Here is a 24992-nt window from a genome sequence, read left to right on the forward strand (position 1 = left end):
TGGATATGTGATTGGGTAAATGCACTGGCGGATATAGTACTGAGCCATAAACAGAAAGCACCTCAGGTTGAAACCCCAGTCCGCACTGATTGAGCTCTCAGCCAGGGCCTCGGTGCTCCTGGGTAATGGCAATGGGAAGATTAAAAAAAAAATCAATCAACCAGCGTTCCTTTTTCTGATTGCTGTCCAGGGACCCCCGACTAGAAAGTCTCTTGTGTGTAGATGTCAAGATCGGGGCTCAGTCATGATGTCCTTCCCCAAATAGTCCACCGATGCTCCCTATCCAAGGTTTTGTTTTACAAGTGAGGTACTGGAGGGTGGCTAATGCTCAGGAAACTGTGACCAGTTCAGTCAGCCGCCTCAAGAAGAGAGGAGGCAGAACAAAGGGAGAAGATTATTGGAGTGGGGGCCATACCCACCTGCTGGCCCCCAAAGCCACTCATAATGCAAATGGGCATTATCTTTAGAGCAAACATATTTGAATCAAAAGCAAATCCAATGCCATTTGATACCAAGGCATTCATCTGTGAGTTGAAAAGAAATTGCTTTTAAAATTTAAAAGTTGCAGCTATTTCAAATACCACATCTCCCAGGAGGGCCCTCTGTAATTTAGAATCATTTGAAATACATATGCTGCAGCACATCCCTAGGCACCACAGTTTCTATTTTTTCGAACAAAAGTTTCCCACTTGGCATGGATTAGGCTTTCCTAAAGTCAGCCTCTGTGGAATTGTACATCGAGCACTCTCGCCTGAGTCAGAAGGTTGTGGGTTCAAGTCCCACTCCAAAGACTTGAGTACATAATCTAGGTTGACACTTCCAGTGCCATACTGACGGAGTAGGTGGGCGTAAAAGATCCCGTGGCACAATTTCAAACAACAGCAAGCGAATTCTCCCAGTGTCATGACCAGCAGTTTTTTTTTAATTCGTTCATGGGATGTGGGCATCGCTGGCGAGGCTGGCATTTATTGCCCATCCCTAATTGCCCTCGAGAAGGTGGTGGTGAGCCGCCTTCTTGAACCGCTGCAGTCCATGTGGTGAAGGTTCTCCCACAATGCTGTTAGGAAGGGAGTTCCAGGACTTTGACCCAGCGACGATGAAGGAATGGCGATATATTTCCAAGTCGGGGTGGTGTGTGACTTGGAGGGGAACCTGCAGGTGGTGTTGTTCCCATGTGCCTGCTGCCCTTGACCTTCTATGTGGTAGAGGTTGTGGGTTTGGGAGGTGCTGTCGAAGAAGCCTTGGCGAGTTGCTGCAGTGTATCCTGTGGATGGTACACACTGCAGCCACAGTGCGCCAGTGGTGAAGGGAGTGAATGTTTAGGGTGGTGGACGGGGTGCCAATCAAGCGGGCTGCTTTGTCCTGGATGGTATCGAGCTTCTTGAGTGTTGTTGGAGCTGCACTCATCCAGGCAAGTGGAGAATATTCCATCACACTCGTGACTTGTGCCTTGTAGATGGTGGAAAGGCTTTGGGGAGTCAGGAGGTGAGTCACTTGCCACAGAATACCCAGCCTCTGACCTGCTCTTATAACCACAGTATTTATGTGGATGGTCCAGTTAAGTTTCTGGTCAATGGTGACCCCCAGGATGTTGATTGTGGGGGATTCGGCGATGGTAATGCCGTTGAATGTCAAGGGGAGGTGGTTAGACTCTCTCTTGTTGGAGATGGTCATTGCCTGGCACGAATGTTACTTGCCACTTATCAGCCCAAGCCTGGATATTGTCCAGGTCTTGCTGCATACGGGCACGGACTGCTTCATTATCTGAGGGGTTGCGAATGGAACTGAACACTGTGCAATCATCAGCAAACATCCCCATTTCTGACCTTATGATGAAGGGAAGGTCATTGAAGCAGCTGAAGATGGCTGGGCCTAGGACACTGCCCTGAGGAACTTCTGCAGCAATGTCCTGGGGCTGAGATGATTGGCCTCCAACAACCACTACCATCTTCCTTTGTGCTAGGTATGACTCCAGCCACTAGAGAGTTTTCCCCCTGATTCCCACTGACTTCAATTTTACTGGGGCTCTTTGTGCCACACTCGGTCAAATGCTGCCTTGATGTCAAGGGCAGTCACTCTCACCTCACCTCTGGAATTCAGCTCTTTTGTCCATGTTTGGACCAAGGCTGTAATGAGGTCTGGAGCCGAGTGGTCCTGGCGGAACCCAAACTGAGCATCGTGAGCAGGTTATTGGTGAGTATGTGCCACTCAACCAACACGTAAAACAGATTATCTGGTCATTATCACATTGCTGTTTGTGGGACCTTGCTGTGCACAAATTGGCTGCCTCGTTTCCTACATTACAACAGTGACTACACTTCAGAAGTACTTCATTGGCTGTGAAGTGCTTTGGGACAACAAGAGATCCTGAAAGGCACTGTATAAATGCAAGTCTTTCTATCTTTCATGAAGTCTGCACCTTCAGAAGAGGAAGGGAGGAAACTGAAAATGGGGGAGTAATGTATTTCTGAAAGGGAGACAGGCAGGATTTCTTAGCTGCAGCCTCCGCAGTCTAGTCTGGCAGAGGGAGAAGCACAATTATCTGAGCAAAATACACAAACAGGATCCAGTGTTGGTCCTCTTCCCTTCCTCTAAATTAGCTTATGAACTAATTTCATCAATTATAATTGGGACCCCTCCCCCACCTCAATGCCATGGGCTATAATCGAGGAGGGGGTGAAACCCCTCTGGTGAAGCCATGTCTTTCATTACTCACTTTTACCAGTGAATAATGAAAGGGATTGTGCACCACGAAAGATCTCAGTCTCCTCTTATTCTAGCCAAAGCTTCCTATTAAAGGGAAGTACCTTCTGTTCAAAGTGCTCCAATCACCTCCCATGTCTGCACGAAATACATGCAATAAGAAAAAAATATTCATTCGTTTCTTTAAAAAAAAATCTTGTCCTCCTATTTCAGTCCCCTTCCTTTCCAGACCATTTGAGTGAATTCACTGATGGGGAGACAGGGCAAAGGAGCACTGTTCATGTTAAGTGGGGTGGGTGAAGGTGAGGGTTACAGCTTTGGACCAGCCTGGCAGTCAATACAGAGACTGGGAAAACATGCTAGCTGAGTATGCTGTGTACTTGGATTTCCGTATCATCACTTCCCTGCGAATCATGGGCAAATGGCATCAATGAGGACTGTCAGCTCCCATGTAAACTTCAGCACTTGAATTAGGAGATGCTGTCCTTCCATGGGGTGGGGTGGGGGGGTGGTCATTGTTCCTGCTGTGTTGTCGACCAGATATTTTTAATCAGGGGAGGGGACAGGAAGGGGAGAATAGGCCGCGACAACTCAAGACAGGCTAAAAATAAGCAAGCAAGGAATGCTCCAGCAGGAGAATTTGAAAACAGCTGCAGAAACACCACAGCAAAAGGAATAACCTGGAATTTAATTAACCCTTTTGCCACCTGCAGCAATTCAAACGTTACTGTGCTTCAAAACGTAAAAGCTCAAACGAACCCTTGCGGTTCAGCCTCACAAGTATTACACGGTCCGATTTCTCAGTAAACAGTCGGCACTCACCCTTCACCAAGTTTCTCCAACACATCGAAGACCTCTTCAGGCTGTTTGGTCAAACTGTCCTCACTCAGTTTCTTCAGAGATCTGTTGTAGAGAAAAAACATATTTTAAAGAACAGTCACAGTCCTGGAAAGGATTTAGAAGTATGTTTACCGTCTGATACCCAATCATTCTTGCATCTCTGGGTTCTTCTCTCCGTCACAACTCTTCTAGCCCTTATTTTAATCGACACTACCATGGTGATTGCTCCTCTGAACTATCTTCTCCTGCCCCCTTCGAAGCTCCAAACACACTGTCCTGTAAGCTCTCCTACTCCCTTCATTCACAATATGCTCATTCTTTTCCAGGACCTCAAAACTACGGAACTCCCTCTGTTTTCCCCACCTTCTACAATCTACAGGCCATTTTAGACCCAAGCCTGTCATCATCTGATCACTCACTATTGAATGAATGTTTGCATTTATACAGCACCTTTCATGCTGAAACATCTTTGCACAATGAACTGCTTTTTGAAGTGCAATGACTGTATGTGCCATTCCAGAAAGAAAAGAGAAGGAACTTGCATTTATATAGCACCTTTCACGACCTCAGGATGTCCCAAAGTGCTTTACAGCCAATTAAGTACTTTTTGAAGTGAAGTCACTGTTGTAATGTTGGAAACGTGACAGGCAATCTGTGCACAGCAAGGTCCCACAAACAGCAATGTGATAGTGACCAGATAATCTGTTTTTTTGGGTGTTGGTTGAGGGATAAATATTGGCCAGGACATCGGGGAGAACGCCCCTGCTCTTCTTCGAATTGTGCCTTGGGATCTTTTACGTCCACCTGAGAGGGTAGACGGGGCCTTGGTTTAACGTCTCATTCAAAAGGTGGCACCTCTGACAATGCAGCACTCCCTCAGTACTGCTATGGGAGTGTCAGCCTGGATTATGTGCTCAAGTCGCACATAAGCAGCAGTGTCCATGAGATAAATTACCAATCTGTTCTTATCTGGTATTGGCTGAGGGAGGAATGCTGGCCAAGGACTCCCTGCTCTTCAGATAATGCTGTGGGATCTTTGGCATCCACCTGAACCACTAGAATAAACAGTTTAGTTTCTCACATCTGGCAATGCAAGTCGCTCATTTGAGTGTCTGCCTAGATTACGCGCTCGAGCCCTGATGTGTGGCTCGAACCCACAGCCTTTTGACCCAGAGGCAAGAGTGGTACCGACTCAGCCAGGCGAATACTTTCGAGAGGTTATACCTACCAGGAAAGATTGAACAGGCTGGGGCTCTTTTCTCTAGAAAAGAGAAGGCTGAGGGGTGACCTGATAGAGGTCTTTAAAATTACGAAAGGCTATGGTAGGGTAGATGCAGAGAAGATGATTCCACATGTGGGGGAGACCAAAACTAGGGCCCATAAATATAAGATAGTCACTAATAAATCCAATAAGGAATTCAGGAGAAACCCAGGGAGCGGTGAGAATGTGGAACTCGCTACCACAAGGAGTAGTTGAGGTGAATAGCATAGATCCATTTAAGGGGAAGCTAGATAAACACGAGGGAGAAAGGAATAGAAAGTTATGCTGATGGGGTTAGATGTAGAGGGATGGGAGGAGGCTCGTGTGAAGCATAAACACTGGCATGGACCAGTTGGGCCGAATGGCCTGCTTCTGTGCTGCATCTCCTATGTAATTCTTTGAGTATTCATCTTTTCTATTCTCTGGTGATATCCAGCATCATTGTCTATGGGTCTTGGCTCTTCACCTTGGTTTCTCAAAAAAAATAAACACGTTTCAATGTTATTGAGTTCATGTCTGCTGTGCTGATTCCGACTGGTTTCTGTTGGCTTCTATTTTGATCACCCAATTAGCTTACAATGAGCAGATTCAAGACCATCTGGTGTCTCTTGGGAAGTTGATTCTGTGAATAAATACACCATCTGATGTCTTTCTGCAACCAAAAATGGTGTTTCCACAGCTTTAGAATATAAAAGGGACCCTGCACATACACCAGATGATGGGCAATTTGTGTAGTAGTCTGATTATCCATTCTATCACCACAAACATCCTCACACCCACCCTCTGCCTCTCACACCCTTCTACAGCTGTACATCCTCACACCCATCCTTTACCACTCCCACCAACCTGGCCAATGTTCATCCTTGAAACAGCATTACTAAAACAGGTTATTTATCTCACTGTTGTTTGTGGGACCTTGCTGTGCGTACATTTGCTGCTATGTTTGCCTACAACAAAAAAAACTTGCATTTACGTAGCGCCTTTAATGCTGCATCTTTCTCTAGTTTCTCCACTATCTCCCCTCATGCCCTCATCTTGTCCATGAGGCCCACCTCCTGCTCCCTCGATCCTATTCCCACCAACCTCTGACCACCCAACTTCCCTTCCTGGTCCCCATGTTAACTGATATTGTTAATAGTTCTCTCTCCTCAGTTACTGTCCCCCTCCCCTTCAGATCTGCTGTCATCACCTCACCTCCTCAAAAAAACCTACCCTTCATCCCTCAGTTCTTGCAAACTACTGCCCCATCTCCAACTTTCCTTTCCTCTCCATTGAACGTGTTGTCGCCTCCCAAATCTGTGCCTATCTTGCCCTCAACTCCATGTCTGAATCCCTCAAATCAGGTTTCTGCCCCTGCCACAGAACTGAAACGGCCCTTATCAAAGTCACAAATGACATCCTATGTGGCTGTGATCTTGGTAAACTATCCCTCCTCATCCTTCTCGACCTGTCTGCAGCCTCCATCATCCAGCTGGGTGGGACTGCCCTCGCCTGGTTCCATTCTTATCCATCCAGGCGTGGCCAGAGAATCACCTGCAATGGCTTCTCTTCCCACTCCCGCACCATTAGCTCTGGAGTCTCCCAAGGATCTATCCTTGGCCGTCTCCTATTTCTCATCTACATGCTGCCCCTCGGTAACGTCATCCGAAAACACGTCAGTTTCCACATGTACACTGACGACACCAAGTTCTATCTCACCACCACCCCTCTCGACCCCTCCACTGCCTCGATTTGTCACGCTGTTTGTCCGACATCCAGTATTGGATGAGCAGAAATTTCCTCCAACTAAATATTTTACTATGTTAAAGGTGCTACATCAATGCAAGTTGTTACTGTTGTAGTAAAACATCCCAAGGCACTTCACAGCAGTGTTATCAAACAAAAATTGACACTGAGCCACATAAGGAGATAATAAGACAGGTGACCAAAAGCTTAGTCAAAGAGGTAGGTTTTAAGGAGCATCTTAAAGGAAGAGAGAGAGGTAGAGAGGCGGTGAGGTTTAGGGAGGGAATTCCTGAGCTTGGGGCCAAGACAGCTGAAGGCACGGCCGCCAATGGTAGGGCGATGAAAATCGGGGCAGTAACTACTCTTCAAAAGTAATTCATCGGCCGTGAAGCACTTTGGGACATCCTGAGGATATGAAAGGAGCTATATCAATAAACGCAAGTTCTTCTCTCCTGCAATTTATCCAAGTGGTTAGCAACAACACTAACTGTGGCATATTGAGGTGTAACAGGTAAAGAGGTATTACACTTTCTTTGTGCCCTATATCATACCTCTCTGTCCCTCTTTGTGCGAGTACTTGTTGTAATATGTTGTTCCTGCAACTCACCATTGGTAAGCATGAGTGTAGCACATAAGTGTCTAGCGTGCACAGGAAGTAATCATTGAACATTTAGCTTCAGAACTCTGGATGCAAGTCTAGGCCACCATTCAGTTCCTGCTCTGTTGATACAGCACAGTGACTGCTCTATAACAGTTGGAGATAACAAGTCTTTGAGGAGGGAGTAAATTTCTCTTTAATGCTGCTTATCTTATCGACTGCCCAGGGACTTGAGCATCTGGCAAGTATGATGACCGCAGCCACCTCTGGGGTTTCGGGGAAGACGCTAAGGAAATGTAGTCAGTTGCTTATCAGCCGACCTCACACTACAATTAACCAGCCTCCAACGGCAATGAACCCTGGAAACTTGCTCGTAATTTAGCTGGAAATGACATTTCCAGAACATTATCGACAGTGTACACTCCCAAACAAGCCTCTCTGCACAGTGTGCAAGCGGGCGCTTCCTGTGCCTGCTCAACCTTGCCTGGAGATAGCACAGAGGCTAAACCACAGTGACATCAAACATACTCCCTGTAAACCTCCCAGTCCCCATGGAACACCAAACAAGACTTAATTACATGTCAAGTAAAACTGGGCTGTGGGCACTGACATAAAACGGCACGACCTTAAAGCTGAGTGGGAATGGAATTCATTTAACTATTACTATGTTTTTTGTTTAACATAAACCTCCGTCCACTCAGAACAGGCCTCAATCAAATCCCTAAATAGCTCACAAACTGGCCATCATTTAAAAATGAGTCAGAAGGTTGTGGGTTCAAGCACACTCTAAACTTGAGCACATAACCTAGGCTGACACTCCAGTGTCAGTACTGAGGGAGTGCTGCACTGTCGGAAGTGCCGTCTCTCGGATGAGACTTTAAACCGAGACCCCGTCTGCCCCCTCAGGTGGACATAAAAGAGCAGGGGAGTTCTCTCAATATTTATTGTTCAAACAAATTCACTAAAACAGATCTCTTCATTTATTTTGTTGATGTTTATGGGGCCTTGCTGTGTGCAAATTGGCTGCCCTGTTTCCTATATTACAACAGTGATTATGCTTCAAGAGTACTTCATTGGCTGCAAAGCGCTTTGGGACGTCCTGAGGTTGTGAAAGGCGCTATATAAATGCAAATTCTTTTCTTCATCTTTCTCAGTAACAAAAAAACCTGTAGCGTTCATAGAATGATACAGCACAAAAGGAGGCCATTTAGCCCATTGTGCCTGTGCCAGCTCTTTGAAAGAACTATCCAATTAGTCCCACTCCCGCCCACTCTATCCCCATAGTCCTGCAAATTTTTCCTTTTCAAGTATATGTCCAACAATCTCCATTTGCTCATTTCTAATAAAACTTTAATTTCAGATTAAAACACCGAGTACAAAAACAAAGCATGAGCTATGTGCAAAACCTGACATCCAGCTCAACGTGTCTTCCCCTTCCTCCCGAAAGCAGGGGATGTTCATCCCTCGGCCCTGTCCTGCGAGGAAGTTCCCATATCCCTTCCAAAATGCTTCGGTGGAGTTGTACTGTCCCCACGTTACAGAATATCAGATGCCAAATACTGCGGATGCCGGAAATCTGAAATAAAAACAGAAAATGTTGGAGAAGCTCAGCGAGTCAGAAAGCATCTGTGGAGAAAGAAACAGAGTTAACGTATCAGGTTGAAGATCTTTCGTCAGAACTGTTCTAGTTCTGATGAAACATTTTCGACCTGAAACGTTAACTCTGTTTCTTTCTCCACAGATGCTGCCTGAATTGCTGAGCTTCTCCGGTATTTTCTGTTTTTATTACAGAATGTTAGTCTCTCCACAATTTCCATTCTCCAGGAACGGTTTGCTCACTTTCAATGTGTTGTGTTTTCCCCTTTACAAATCGGAGGATGTCCTGCTGAAACTGCACAGTGTTCTCTCTGGTCACGGGGGCACGAGCACACTTTCAAAGGCCTTGAGGTGTTGCAGAGAACAGGCACACAATTGGTCCCTAGTGCCATAGGACCAAGTTATAAGGAAGGACTGGAAAACCTTGGGCTTCTCAGCCTTGTTATTGAGGCAACTGAGATGGAACCTTTTAAGAGGTATATCTAATAAATACCAAATAATAATCAACTTATTTACCCAGAGAGTGGTTAGAATGTGCAACTTGCTCCCACATGGAGTAGTTGAGGTAAATAGCATAGATGCATTTAAAGGGAAGCTAGATAAGTACATATATAAAGAATAGAAGGATATGCTGACAGGATTAGATGAAATAGGGAGGGAGGAGACTCGTGTGGAGCATAAACACTGGCATAGATCAGTTGGGCCGAATGGCCTGTTTCTGTGCTTCTATGTAATTTTATGTAATCAAAGGACTATATAGAAAATGTAAATTCAGAACATTACTTCAAGTTAAACTGTGACAGTAGAACAAGCGAGGGGACGTAGGGTGAAACCAGCAAGAGGCAAAGGTAGGACTGAGGTTAGGAGGCTCTTCACCCACAGAATGGACTTCAGGTAGGACAGTGGAGACAAAAACTCTGGAATCATTTAAGAAACAGTGTTGATGCTGTGATGGGGGGAGTGGGCGGGGGGGGCGGGAGCTGTAGGTTTGCTCTGGATAACAAGCCAGATGTGGCAAATAGTCTTCCACATCTGCATCTTGTGAACTGAAAATTTATGCATAACTGCTCACAATTCTTGGGCAGACATGACTTTAAATATAGAGAATAAAACAATATATATATATGCATACTACATCCTGATACCAGAACTCATTAATCAAAGTCTACAACATAAGTCAAGAGGAAAGGCAGCGTTGACAATTACCCTGTTGGCTCCATTGATAAATATGCTGCCTTGTGTAGTACTGTGATGTGTAGAGCAGGAGGTCCCAGGTTCAACTGCTGGGCTGTGCTGGGATCACTCAAATCAGCCAGGGTGAGGTTCGGGAAGTCACAATTGGCATCAGTACCTCTGGGGTCAAGGCGGGGGGGGGGGGGGGGGGGGGAAATCAGCCCAGCCTTCTGCTACTGGTCACTGCCCAGTGACTCCTGCTGGGAAGTGCAGAATGGGGATGTCGGGTAAGAAGACAATCGCGCTTGATCATGATGCCCTCCAAAGTCGAATAAGCTAACAGCGCTCACTGCCCTGGCTCACACATGATAACTGGGATCTGTGTAAATGTAGGAGAGATGGGGGAAACCAGAGGGAAAAGAAAGAAAACTCTAACCGAATGTGGCAGAACACTGCAGAAACCTCTGGTCTGTAAGTAGTTTTAGGAATCATTTATAGCAGTTTTTGTAAGATTAATAAATCCCTCATGATATAGCATTGCCCACGATATTTGAAGACACAGGCCAAAGATCAGAATTCCAGATAAAAAGGAAAGGGGGCATGGGGGTGAGGGGGAGCTAAAGGAGATAAAGGTAGACATATATTAAACATCAGTGACAAAAGTTTCAAAAAATGGTCCCAAAAATTGAGAAGTTCAAAAAGAGAGGCTGCAGCAGGACAGAGGAGACGCACAGGTATCAGTACTGAGCTGGTAGAAGGACAGAGACGCACAGGTATCAGTACTGAGCTGGTAGAAGGACAGAGACGCACAGGTATCAGTACTGAGCTGGTAGAAGGACAGAGACGCACAGGTATCAGTACTGAGCTGGTAGAAGGACAGAGACGCACAGGTATCAGTACTGAGCTGGTGGGAGACGACAGAGGAGACGTACAGATATGGTGGGAGAGGGACAGAGAACCTACCACATTGCCCCCTATTGGACGGAGGCCTAAATCACAACAGCCCGCTGTTGACAGAGCTAGATAGGGAATTCATAGAATTACAGAATGATATAGCACAGAAGGAGACCATTCGACCCACTGTGCCTGTGCCAGCTCTTTGAAAGAGCTATCCAATTAGACCCACTTCCTTGCTCTTTCCCCATGGCCCTGTAATTTTTTTCCCCTTCAAGTATTTATCCAATTCCGTTTTGAAAGTTACTATTGAATCTGCTTCCGCCACCCTTTCAGGGAGTGCATTCCAGATCATAACAACTTGATGCGCAAAAAAATTCTCATCTCCCCTCTGGTTCTTTTGCCAATTATCTTAAATCTGTGTCCTCTGTTTATTGACCCTCCTGCCAGTGGAAACAGTTTCTCCTTATTTACTCTATCAAAACCCTTCATTGATGAATTCAGGAATTAAATCTCATTATAAATGATGACATAAAAATGTTACTCAAAAAATACGAAGATAAGTTTTCGGTGTAGAAAGTGTGTACATACACAAACATTTTTAATATAATAGATTTCCATCCTACTACCTCACAAAAGTTTAACATAAAAGAGATCATCAATTTATCTTTTAGTGTACATTTTCCACAAAGAGATGGCAATTATTGATGGCCATGAAGGACATTGAAACCGTTATTATATACACCCGTAGAGGAAATCAAATAACTTTTGACATTTGTTTGTCAGATTTGCAAATCCTTTCTCGTTTTCGAACTCCGTACTTATAGGGAACGGAACCGAGCAGAAAAGAGGAACAGAAAGTACCTGACACATCTGAGCCTCGCACTACACTCAAATCTGAAGCTGCAGAGGAAGGAAACAGCCAAGCCTAAAAGCTGCAGGGCCCTAGAAACTTTTTAGGCTTTTCCCACAAGCACTACTAAAATGGACATTGCCCAAAATACAACTCTTCCAATGGCTAAGGGTAGTGGAAAAAGCTGTTGAGACAATTGAAAATATCAAAACTGAGATTGATAGATCTTTGTTAGGCAAGGGTATTAAAGGTTATGGAACCAAGGCGGGTAAATGGAGCTAACGTAGAAACATAGAAAATAGGAGCAGGAGTAGGCCATTCGGCCCTTCGAGCCTGCTATCCATTCAATATGGTCATGGCTGATCCTCTATCTCAATACCATATTCCCATCTCTCCCATACCCCTTGATGCCTTTTGTGTATAGAAATCTATCTAGCTCCTTCTTAAATATATTCAGTGACTTGGCCTCCACAGCCTTTTGTGGTAGGGAATTCCACAGGTTCACCACCCTCTGAGTGAAGAAATTTCTCCTCATCTCAGTCCTAAATGTCCTACTCTGTATCCTGAGACTGTGACCCCTCGTTCTGGACCCCCCCCAGCCAGGGGAAACATCCTCCCTGCATCCAGTCTGTCTAGCCCTGTCAGAATTTTATATGTTTCAATGAGATCCCCTCTCATTCTTCTAAACTCGAGAGAATACAGACCAAGTCGACCCAATCTCTCCTCATACGACAGTCCTGCCATCCCAGGGATCAGTCTGGTGAACCTTCGCTGCACTCCCTCTATGGCAAGTATATCCTTTCTTAGGTAAGGAGACCAAAACTGCACACAATACTCCAGGTGTGGTCTCACCAAGGCCCTGTATAACTGCAGTAAGACATCCTTGCTCCTATACTCTTGCAATGAAGGCCAACATACCATTTGCCTTCCTAACTGCTTGATGCACCTGCATATTTGCTTTCAGTGACTGATGTATAAGGACACCCAGGTCCCTTTGTACATCAACATTCCCCAATCTATCACCATTTAAATAATACTCTGCCTTTCTGTTTTTCCTTCCGAAGTGGATAACTTCACATTTATCCACATTATACTGCATCTGCCATGTATTTGCCCACTCACTCAACTTGTCTAAATTGCCTTGAAACCTCTTTTCATCCTCCTCACAACTCACGATCCCACCTAGTTTCGTGTCATCAGCAAACATGGAAATATTACATTTGGTTCCCTCATCCAAATCATTGATATATATTGTGAACAGCTGGGGCCCAAGCACTGATCCCTGCGGTACCCCACTAGTCACTGCCTGCCACCCCGGAAAAGACCCATTTATTCCTACTCTCTGTTTCCTGTCTGTTAACCAATTTTCAATCCATGCCAGTATATTACCACCAATCCCATGTGCTTTAATTTTGCACACTAACCTCTTATGTGGGACTTTATCAAAGGCCTTCTGAACATCCAAATAAACCACATCCACTGGTTCTCCCTTATCTATTCTACCAGTTACATCCTCAAAAAACTCCAGTAGGTTTGTCAAACATGATTTCCCTTTCATAAACCCATGTTGACTTTGTCTAATCCCATTGATATTTTCTAAGTATCCTGTTATCACATCTTTTATAATAGACACTAGCATTTTCCCTACTACTGATGTTAGGCTAACCGGTCTGTAGTTCACTGTTTTCTCTCTCCCTCCTTTTTTAAATAGTGGGGTTACATTTGCCACCCTCCAATCTGCAGGAAATGTTCCATAATCTATAAAATTTTGGAAGATGACAACTAATGCATCCACTATTTCCATGGCTACCTCTTTTAGTACTCTGGGATACAGATTATCAGGCCCTGGGGATTTATCGGCTTTCAGTCCCATTAATTTCTCCAGCACTATTTGTTTTACTAATACTAATTTCCTTTAATTCCTCCTTCTCACTAGTCCCTTGGTTCCCTAGCATTTTTGGGAAGTTATTTGTGTCCTCTTCCATGAAGACAGAACCAAAGTATTTGTTTAATTGCTCTGCCATTTCCCTGTTCCCCTTTATAAATTCTCCCATTTGACTGTAAAGGACCTCCATTTGTCTTCACTAATCTTTTTCTTTTTACATACTTGTAGAAGCTTTTACAGTCCATTTTTATGTTCCTTGCAAGTTTACTCTCATACTATGTTTTTCCCCTCTCAATCAATCTCTTGGTCCTTTTTTGCTGAATTCTAAACTGCTCCTAATCCTCAGGCTTGCTACTTTTTCTGGCAACTTTATATGACTCCTCTTTGGATCTAATACTATCCTTAATTTCTTTTGTTAACCATGGTTGGGCCGCTTTTCCTTTTATGTTTTTGCACCAGAAAGGAATGTATAATTGTTGCAATTCATGCATTCGTTCCTTAAATGTTAGCCATTGCCTATCCACAGTCATGCCTTTTAATGAAGCTTCCCAATCTATCATAGCCAACTCACTCCTCATACCTTCGTAGTTTCCTTTGTTTAGATTTAGGACCCTAGTTTCGGATTGGACTACTTCACTTTCCATCTTAATGACGAATTCTATCATGTTATGGTCACTCTTCCCTAAAGGACCCTGCACAACAAGATTATTAATTAACCCCTTCTCATTGCACAATTCCCAATCTAGGATAGCCTGTTCCCTGGTTGGCTCCTCAACATACTGGTCTAAAAAACCATCTCGTACACACTCCAGGAATTCATCCTCCACAGTATTATTGCTAATTTGGTTTGGCCAGTCTATATGCAGATTAAAGTCACCCATGATTACATGCATCTTTAATTTCCTGTTTGATCCCATCCCCTACAATACCACTACTGTTTGGAGGCCTATTGACAACTCCAACCAGTGTTTTCTGCCCCTTGGTGCTTCTTAACTCCACCCAGACTGATTCTACATCTTGATGTTCTGAACCAATATCCTTTCTCACTATTGCTCTGATTTCATCCTTTACTAAAAATGCCACCCCACCTCCTGTTCCTTTTTGCATGTCTTTCCTAAATATCGGATACCCTTGGATATTCAGCCCCCAGCCTTGGTCATCCAGCAGCCATGTCTCTGTAATTGCTATTATATCATATCCGTTTACATCTATTTGCGCCATTAATTCATCTACCTTATTACGGATGCTTCATGCATTCAGATACAGATCAGCCATGATCTAATTGAATGGCGGAGCAGGCTCATGGGGCTGAATGGCCTCCTACATTCCTAATTGTAGCCTTGACATTAAAATTCTCATCCTCGCGTTCAAATCCCTCCATGGCCTCGCCCCTCCCTATCTCTGTAACCTCCTCCAGTCCTACAATCCTCCAAGAATTCTGCGCTCCTCCAACTCAGGCCTCTTGCTCATCCCCCACTTCTTTTGCCCCAACATTGGTGGCTCTGCCTTCAGCCGCCTAGGCTCTAAGCTCTGGAAATTCCTCCCTAAACCTCTCTGTCTCTCTTTCCTCCTTTAAGACCCTTCTTAAAATCAACCTCTTTGATCAACCTTTAGTCACCTATCCTAATATCTCCTTTTTTGGCTCGGTGCCTATTTTTCTCTGATTACACTCAAGTGAAGCACCTTGGGATGTTTTACTACATTAAAGGCACTATATAAATGCAAGTTGCTGTTCATAATTTAGCATTACTTTAAAAAAAAATTGCATATGCTATTACATAGAATTTAGAGCACAGAAGCAGGCCATTCAGTCCAACTGGTTTGTGCCGGTGTTTATGCTCCACTTGAGCCTCTTCCCACCTTACTTCATCTCACCCTATCAGCATATCCTTCTATTCCTTTCTCCCTCTTATACTTATCTAGCTTCTCCTTAAATGCGAATATGCTTTTCGTCTCTGTGCTATTTGCAATATGGAAAAGGACACAGCATTTTCCACTAATTGACCGCTGATTTTGTTGATAAACTTACAATAATGATGCAACAGCATGAATGGCGCAGGGAACAGGACGAGAGCACAATGAATGTCCCTGTGGTCACATCCAGCACAAACAATGACCCACCTCACACAGCCAAAACACTGGCGCCTGACTGATCCCCGAGAGCTTGAATACACTGCTCGACCCGATGCTACAGATCAGGAAGGCCATGGGTTTCTGTCTGTGCTGAGTGAGGCAACTTCAACTGGGATGATGCTATGGATTACAATGAGTCTCAGCACTCCTGGGATATGGGTGACACTGGCGGGGCTGTCATTTATTGCCCATCCCTAGCTGTGCTGAGAAGCTGATGGTGGATCTTCTTGAATCATTTTTTTTTTTTACAATCTTTCAGGGACATTTGTCCTGGAGCTAATCCACAAATTATCATAATTCACGACTTGCCAGAGTGGGATTTGAACTCATGATCTGTGGATTGCGAGTCTGGTGCCAAAACCACTACGCTACCATACCCAATCGGCCACGGTTCCTGCTCCTAATCACCACTGTTGCACGTGTCTGGACGTCAGCTGAGGACAGGGTTAGGCTCAGCTAGTAAATGTTTCGCCCCCATCATCAAATAGCCTGCTGATATTCAACGTCTAGATTCACACATGGAAAATCATCAGTATCAGGGAGGCTGTGCCTCTGTGCCCCTGGACCCATAGCTCACCAAGGGTCAGTGTTTCCAGGAGGGGAGAAAAGGACTAAAAGCAAAAACTCTGAGTAAGGTTGAATCAGCATGCACTATAAATACTTGCGAGTGGTTCGAGAATTGCTCTGGTAATCTGACCCAGCTTTGTTTCACGTATTCTGGCATTCAAACCCCTCAATTAGATATTGGCCGTACAATCACTACTGCACAGTAACCCAGCACTGCGAGACCCGAGTGTCCACTAATCTACTTGTATCTATAATAATCTATGTAAGTCTTATGTGATACACACAGGAACCTAGATTAGTGAACTTGCACTGATCCCAGACATTGACAGAATTGACATGCGATCAAATTGTACATGGCTGGAACAAATTATATGAAATGGTCAAAATAGATCAGTCCGACAGATTTTGGATCAGAACCATATATGTTCACAGCACAGGAGGCCATTTGGCCCATTGCATCTGTGCTGACTCTTTGTTGCAGAAATCCAAACTATTACCACAGCCCTGCTCTCTGCCCATAAGTTTTGTATATTCCTCTGTTTCAAATGCTGATCTACTCTCTGCCTCAACCACTTTCTGTGGCAAACATTCCAACAACTCTCCACGTAAAGAAATTCCTCCCGAAGTGTTTTAGCTACAATTTTAAATTGACGACACCCCAATGTCACTGCCTCCCCAACCAGAGAAAATAGTCTTTCCCCATTCAGCCTATCAAAATCATTCAGCTGGACAGGGATGGAAGATATGACTAACACCAAACTGTCAATGGGAAAGCATCCCAGAAGGAACGGTAGATATGGCTGAGTTGGTAAGCCACTGAGTAACGGGACCGTACAGACTACAGATCCCAGGTTCCAGCCCCAGCCCTTGTCCTCACCTTCCACCCCACCAGCCTCCACATTCAACGTATCATCCTCCGCTATTTCCAGCGCAATCCCACCACCAAACACATCTTCCCCTCCCCTCCCCTTTCAGCATTCCGAAGGGACCGCTCCTTCCGCGACGCCCTAGTCCACTCTTCCATCACCCCCAACACCCGCCCTCCTCCCCACGGCGTCTTCCCGTGCGAGTGCAAGAGATGCCACACCTGCCCTTTCATCTCCTCCCTTCCCACTGTCCAGGGCCCCGAACACTCCTTCCAGGTGAAAAAGCAGTTTACTTGTACTTCTTTCAATTTAGTATACTGTATTCACTGCGCACAATGCGGTCTCCTCTACACTGGGGAGACCAAACAAAGATTGGGTGATCGCTTCGCTGAACACCTCCACTCTGTCCACAAGCGTGACCCTGACCTGCCGATCGCTTGGCATTTTAATTCCCCGTCCCACTCCCACTCTGACTGCTCTGTCCTCTGCCTCTTTCACTGTTCCAGTGAGGTTCAACGGAAGCTCGAGGAACAGCACCTCATCTTTTGTTTAGGCACTTTACAACCTTCCGGACTCAACATTGATTTCAATAACTTCAGACCATAACCTCTACTGTTGCCATTTACAACTTAACCTGTCCCATTACCACCTTCCTTGCCTTGCACCATCATCCCTTTTGTCATTTAATCACTCTTGCCCTCTACCCTATCACAGACCATCCTTTTTATTCTTTCCTTCCCTCCCTCACTTTCCTTGGTTCTGTACTTGCTTAAAAACTTTAACTTTTTAACATCTTCCAGTTCTGACGAAAGGTCGACCTGAAACATTCGCAACAAGGTAGATGAATTGACGGCACAAATAGAAGTAAATGGGTCTGATCTAATTGCCATTACAGAGACGTGGCTCCAGGGTGACCAAGGCTGGGAACTGAATATTCAAGGATATTCGACATTTAGGAAGGACAGACAAAAAGGAAAAGGAGGTGGGTAGCACTGTTAATAAAGGATGAGATCAGTACAATAGTGAGAAAGGATCTTGGCTCAGAAGATCACGATACACAATCAGTTTGGGTGGAGCTAAGAAACGGCAAGGAGCAGAAAACATTGGTGGGAGTTGTTTATAGGCCACCAAACAGTAGTGGTAACGTAGGGCACGGTATAAAGCAGGAAACTAGAAGTGCATGTAACAAGGGTAATACAGTAATCATGGGAGACTTTAATCTACATATAGATTGGGCGAACCAAATTAGCATGAACACTGTGGAGGACGAATTCCTGGAATGTATACGAGATGGTTTTCTAGATTAGTATGGTGAGGAACCAACTAGGGAACAGGCTATTTTAAATCTAGTATTGTGCGATGAGAAAGGGTTAATTAATAATCTTGTTGTAAAGGAGCCCTTAGGGAAGAGTGACCATAATATGATAGAATTCTTCATTAAGTTTGAAAGTGATGCAGTTCAATCCGAAACTAGGGTCTTAAATCTAAACAAAGGAAACTACGAAGGAATGAGGCACAAGTTGGCTGTGGTTGATTGGGGAACTACATTAAAAGGTATGATGGTAGACAGGCAATGGCTTGCATTTAAAGAATTAATACATAATTTGCAACAAATATATATTCCTTTAAGGCACAAAAGCCCAACAGGAAAAGTGATCCAACCGTGGCTAGCAAGAGAAATTAAAGATAGTATTAAATCAAAGAAAGAGGTATATAAAGTTGCCAGAAAAAGCATTAAGCCTGAGGATTGGGAACATTTTAGAATTCAGCAAAGGAGGGCCAAGAAATTGATAAAGAAAGGGAAAACAGAATATGAGAGTAAACTAGCGAGAAACATAAAAACGGACTGTAAAAGCTTCTATAGGTATGTATAGGCACTAAGTTCTGGAATTCCTTCCCTAATCCTCTCCGCCTCTCTACCTCTCTTCTCCTCCTCCTTTAAGTCACTCCTTAAAACCTAACTCTTTTAGTCACCTGTCCTGATATCTCTTTAAAGGTGATTGGCAAAAGAACCAAAGGTGACACGAGGAAAAACTTTTTTTTTTTTTTACAGCGAGTGGTTAGGATCTGGAATGCACTGCCCGAGCTGGTGGTGGAGGCAGATTCAATCATGGCCTTCAAAAGAGAACTGGATAAGTACTTGAAAGGAAAACAACTGCAAGGCTACGGGGGAAAGGGCAGGGGAGTGGGACTAGCTGGATTGCTCGTACAGAGAGCCGGTGCGGACTCGATGGGCCGAATGGCCTCCTTCTGTGCTGTAACCTATGATTCTATGTGGCTCAGTGTCAAATTTTGTCTGTTTACGCTCCTGTGAAGCATCTTGCGACATTTTACTACATTAAAGGCGCTATATAAATGCACATTCTTGTTGTTGTCTCAGCTTTAAGTGTCTCCCCATACTCGCTGCTCAGCTCAAACATGAAGATTAGGTGAGGTAGGGCTCCTGGCACAGGTGGAATTGTACCCAGCAAGGAGTCAACACCTTCATAAGAGAGGAGAGGGAACTGGAAAAACAAAAGAAATACTGGGAACATGGTTAAATTTGATACACACAGGGCTCTGTAACACTTAGAAGCTGCTCTAGCTTTGCTTCTGTTATTTATATGCTTACCTAAACACTTTATGTTTTATACAAGAATATAAAGTACAGAACCAGAAAGCATCCATTCAGCTCGCCCTTTCCTAAAGATCATGCACAATGTGTTCCGTTATGCACTCTCCCCATTGCTCTAATCGTCTGGTGGGGGGTGGGGGGATGAAGAGTCTGGGATAGGGCGGGGGGATGAAGAGTCTGGGATAGGGCCTCTGCAATTTCTTATCCTGTTTCCTAAAAGTATTAAATTCAAAAGCTCCAGAATAACCCATCTCAAAATTCCCTGCTACATTGTACAAGCCCAAACAACGGCACTCCACAAACACAAGACAATGGTCCAACAGAACTGGAAATACAGTGTATGCAATAGGTTAAGGAATCCTTGGTACAGTATATTCGAATATAATTCCCCTTTTAAAACTATATATAAATATAAATAAAAATCTTGCCTCAGACATGCTCTTCCTATCCACAAACTTTTCTTCCCATTGCCACAATTTCTGGTCATGCTTTTGTGTCAATAATCACCATCGTAAATTACTATATCAATATTCCCATTCAATTTTGCTATGTCAACTGTCACTTTGTTGATGCAAGCTCTAGCCACCAGGCTGCGCTGTGGAGCGAGTGTCTGAAGTTTCTCCCCACTCCATGTGTATGTGTATATATATATATATATATAAAAAAGACATATTTATCAACTGACCGTGGGCAACAGCACAGGAAATTTACAATATATATTCATTCTATAATAATCTTCAGGCCAGTGAATACTATACACAGGATAGATTTGAAAATGGGAGAACTGAATAAGGGCAAGATTTGTCTGTGCACAGTTGTTCACCATGGCATTAAAGCAACTGCCCATGTGCGAATCTAGTGCATGCACATTTAGTACAAATTGCAAGCTGAAACTTTGTCATTGTGAATGAGGCCTTCCTCACTGAACTGGAAAGGTTCATTCGGGGATGTAATTCCAAAACTGCACTGCTGGCCTGTATGGCACTGTGAGCTCCCCCACCATTATCTCTGGTGCCCCCCAAACATCTTTGACCCCCTCCTATTTCTCATCTACATACTACCTCTTGGTGACACCATCCAAAAACACAATGTCAGATTCCACACGTACGCTGACAGCATCCAGCTCTACCTCACCACCACCTCTCTTGACCCTTCCACTACCTCTGGTTGTCATGCTGCTTGTCCAACATCCAGTATTGGAAGAACAGAAATGTCTTCCAATTAAATATTGGGAAGACCGAAGCCATTGTCTTTGGACCCAACCTCAAACTCCGTTCCCTAGCCACCGACTCCAACCCTTTCCCTGGCCACTGTGTGAGACTGAACCAGATCATTCCCAACCTGGGGGTCCTATCTGACCCTGAGATGAGCTTCTGACCCCATATCCTCTCCATCACCAAGACCGCCAACTTCCACCCCCATCACCAAGACCGCCAACTTCCACCCCCATCACCAAGACCACCAACTTCCACCCCCATAACATCACCCGTCTCCGCCCCTGCCTCGTGATGCTGAAACCCTCATCCATGCCTTTGTTACCTCTAGACTTGACTATTCCAACGCTCCCCTGGCCGGCCTCCCACCTTTCACAAACTTGAGCTCATCCAAAACTCTGCTGCCCGTATCCTAACTCACAACAAGTCCCGTTCACCCCTCACCCATGCTCGCTGACCTATATTGGCTCCTGGTCAGGGAACGCCTCGATTTTAACATTCTCATCCTTGTTTTCAAATCCCTCCATGGAGGAGGTGCAATTTTATTTGTGAAATTCACTTTGCATGATACAATGTTTATACGCCACAAGGGAGAACTTTTTAGGAAGAAATGCCAGATAGTTCTGTAATAAAATCAAATTAATTCATGGAACAGCTTTATCTACTCCCTATCTCTGTAACCTCCTCCAGCCCTACAACTCTCCCGAGATCTCTGCGCTCCTCCAGTGCTTGCCTCTTGCGTATCCCTGATTTTAATCGCTCCACCATTGGCGGCCATGCCTTCAGCTGCCAAGACCCTAAGCTCTGGCATTCCTCCACAAACCTCTCCGCCTCTCCATCTCTCTCTGCTCCTTCAAGATGCTCCTTAAAACCTACCTCTTTGACCAAGCCTTTGGTCACCTGTCCTAATATCTCCTTATGTGGCACGGTGTCAAATTTTGTTTGATAATCGTTCCTGTCAAGCGCCTTGGAACGTTTTTACTACGTTAAAGGCGCTATATAAATTCAAAGTCAAGAAAGTCAACCTGAAATAAGTGCTACAAGCTGGAGCCATTTAACTTGTCACCAGCAGCACTTTGCCTTTGGAGGCACCGAGAAAAATACCCTCCGGATGAACATTTCTCCAAAGTCATGTCTACAATGGCTCAGTGGGTAGCACTCTCGTCTCCGAGTCAGAAGGTTGTGGGTTCAAGTCCCACTCCAGATACTTGAGCACATAACCCAGGCTGATACTCCCGGTGCAGTACTGAGGGAGTGCTGCACTGTCAGAGGTGCCGTCTTTCAGATCAGACGTTAAATCGAGGTCCCATCTGCCCTATCAGCTGGATGTAAAAGATCCTGTGGCACTTTTCAACAAGGAGCAGGGGAGTTCTCCCCGGTGGAATGGGCCATTGTTTATCCCTCAACCAACACCTAAAACAGAATATCTGGTCGTTTAACTTGCTGCTGTTTGTGGGACCTTGCTGTGTGCAAATTGACTGCCGTGTTACCCTACACTACAACAGTGACAACGCTTCAAAAGTACTTCATTGGCTGTAAAGTGCTTTGGGACCTCCTGAGGTCATATAAATGAAAGTTCTTTCTTTATACAGCTCAAAATCCTCTCTCCAAAATACAACCACATTCAGGAGGAGAAAACCTAAATAATTGTACTGGTGGGAGAATATCACGGTGCAACTGGACACAGTATGAACATTTCTACACTTCACTGAAATCTGAGCAGTAACTCTGCTCACTGCCTGAAACAATTACACTGTAGCTGCAGTTATGGTAGTTCCTCTTTTTAATAACAGGAAGTTTAATGGTATTTGCGTCATTGACATTACAACAAAAGTTTCAGAATCCAGTCCGTCTTTGATTTGTTGTAGTGAATGCGACATAAATTGTGAACCTTCATCATAGTCGGATTGTCGCATCATTACCAAACCTGCCAAATTAATTTCTTTTTCCTTTCTCTCCCAAAGGTGCTGGAATACAGTTCCACAGTTAAATTATGAGGACAGGCTGCAGAGGCTAGGCTTGTAGTCCCTTGAGTATAGAAGATTAAGGGGTGATCTAATTAAAGAGTTTAAGATGATTAAAGGAATTTGATAGGGTAGATAGAGAGAAACTATTTCCTCTGGTGGGAGAGTCTAGAACAAGGGGGCATAACCTTAAAATTAGAGCCAGGCCGTGCAGGGGTGATGTCAGGAAGCACTTCTTCACACAAAGGGGAGTGGAAATCTGGAACTCTCTCCCCCACAAACCTGTTGAGGCTGGGGGTCAATTGAAAATTTCAAAACTGAGATTGATAAATTTTTGATAGGGAGGGTTACAGAACCAAGGCGGGTAGATGGAGTTATGCCATGATCTAACTGAATGGCGGAACAGGCTCGAAGGTCTGAATGGCCTCCTCCTGTTCCTATGTTCCATAGGTGACACCATGAGAATCACAACCAAGCCTGATTCTGATTCCACGCAATTCCGGCAAGGGCCATTTGGTCAGGTGACGGAAACATGGCTGTTTTTCCCCCAACCCAGGGTCCCGAGGACCATACATACCCTCTTGCCACCACAGATGACATCCAGTTTTAAGGCACTCAGCTGCCACGACAGCCTGAGAGAGCTGGGGGTTTATTCCCCAAGTGTAGACGTAGAGAAGATTTGATTGGGGTCCTTCAAATAATAAAAAGGAAAGGTTCGGACCATGTGGATTGGCCTTTCGAGGTAGATTGCTTTTGTTGGGGGGTGGGGCGGGATTTACCCTCTGGCACTGATCACTGGGGGGGGGGGGGGGGGATTTACCCTCAGGCACTGATCACTGGGGGGGGGGGGATTTACCCTCAGGCACTGATCACTGGGGGGGGGATTTACCCTCAGACGCTGATCCCTGGGGGGGGGGGGGGATTTACCCTCAGACGCTGATCCCTGGGGGGGGGGGGATTTACCCTCAGACACTGATCCCTTGGGGGGGGGGGATTTACCCTCAGACACTGATCCCTGGGGGGGGGGGGGATTTACCCTCAGACACTGATCCCTGGGGGGGGGGGGGATTTACCCTCAGGCACTGATCACTGGGGGGGGGGGGGATTTACCCTCAGGCACTGATCACTGGGGGGGGGGGGGGGGATTTACCCTCAGGCACTGATCACTGGGGGGGGGGGGATTTACCCTCAGGCACTGATCACTGGGGGGGGGATTTACCCTCAGGCACTGATCCCTGGGGGGGGGGGGGGATTTACCCTCAGGCACTGATCCCTGGGGGGGGGGGGGGGATTTACCCTCAGGCACTGATCCCTGGGGGGGGGGGGGGGATTTACCCTCAGACACTGATCCCTGGGGGGGGGATTTACCCTCAGGCACTGATCCCTGGGGGGGGGGGGGATTTACCCTCAGACACTGATCCCTGGGGGGGGGATTTACCCTCAGGCACTGATCCCTGGGGGGGGGATTTACCCTCAGGCACTGATCCCTGGGGGGGGGGGGGGATTTACCCTCAGGCACTGATCCCTGGGGGGGGGATTTACCCTCAGGCACTGATCCCTGGGGGGGGGGGGATTTACCCTCAGGCACTGATCCCTGGGGGGGGGGGGATTTACCCTCAGGCACTGATCCCTGGGGGGGGGGGATTTACCCTCAGGCACTGATCACTGGGGGGGGGGGGGGATTTACCCTCAGACACTGATCCCTGGGGGGGGGGGATTTACCCTCAGACGCTGATCACAGGGAGGGGGCACCGAGTGGCCTTCACCCCCATTCTCCCCCGGGCCCCCGCTTCCCTCACAACTCCCCGGGCCCCGCGTCTGGCCGCGCCTGCCCTCGGCCCTTGCCCCCGGCTCTTACCGGCGCGGGTGCCGCCGCTGCACCTCCTCCATGTCGCTCGCGCTGCTCCCGCTCTCCCTGCGGCTCCTTCTCCTCTCACTCACTTCCGCCTCGCAACCGGAAGCCCCCTTCCAGAAGAAACTCGCTCGGCCAAATGATGTAACCAGCGGGGCGGAAGTGAAGCCCTGCGCTGCTAGCGGGGGCGGAAGTAAAGCGGTCGACCGCTAGCGGGGCGGAAGTTATGCCATTCACTCTTAGCGGGGCGGAAG

The 24992-nt window shown here is 45.8% G+C and overlaps 1 protein-coding gene across 1 annotated transcript in view; it reads right to left on the reverse strand.

Annotated features, from left to right (window-relative positions):
- The window catches only part of LOC137335116 (serine/threonine-protein kinase 3/4), a 135525-nt gene extending 110671 nt beyond the window's left edge, over positions 1-24854 (reverse strand). The window contains exons 1-2 of the mRNA XM_068000239.1: positions 24745-24854; positions 3526-3606 (exon numbers count right to left, since the gene is read on the reverse strand). Of these exons, the coding sequence (XP_067856340.1) occupies positions 3526-3606; positions 24745-24776 (113 nt within the window). The 5' untranslated portion in view covers positions 24777-24854. The remainder of the gene's footprint in view (positions 1-3525; positions 3607-24744) is intronic.
- Between the last annotated feature and the right edge of the window lie 138 nt (positions 24855-24992).

Source organism: Heptranchias perlo, chromosome 19 (genome assembly GCF_035084215.1).
Source record: "Heptranchias perlo isolate sHepPer1 chromosome 19, sHepPer1.hap1, whole genome shotgun sequence".
NCBI classification, from domain to species: Eukaryota; Metazoa; Chordata; class Chondrichthyes; order Hexanchiformes; family Hexanchidae; genus Heptranchias; species Heptranchias perlo.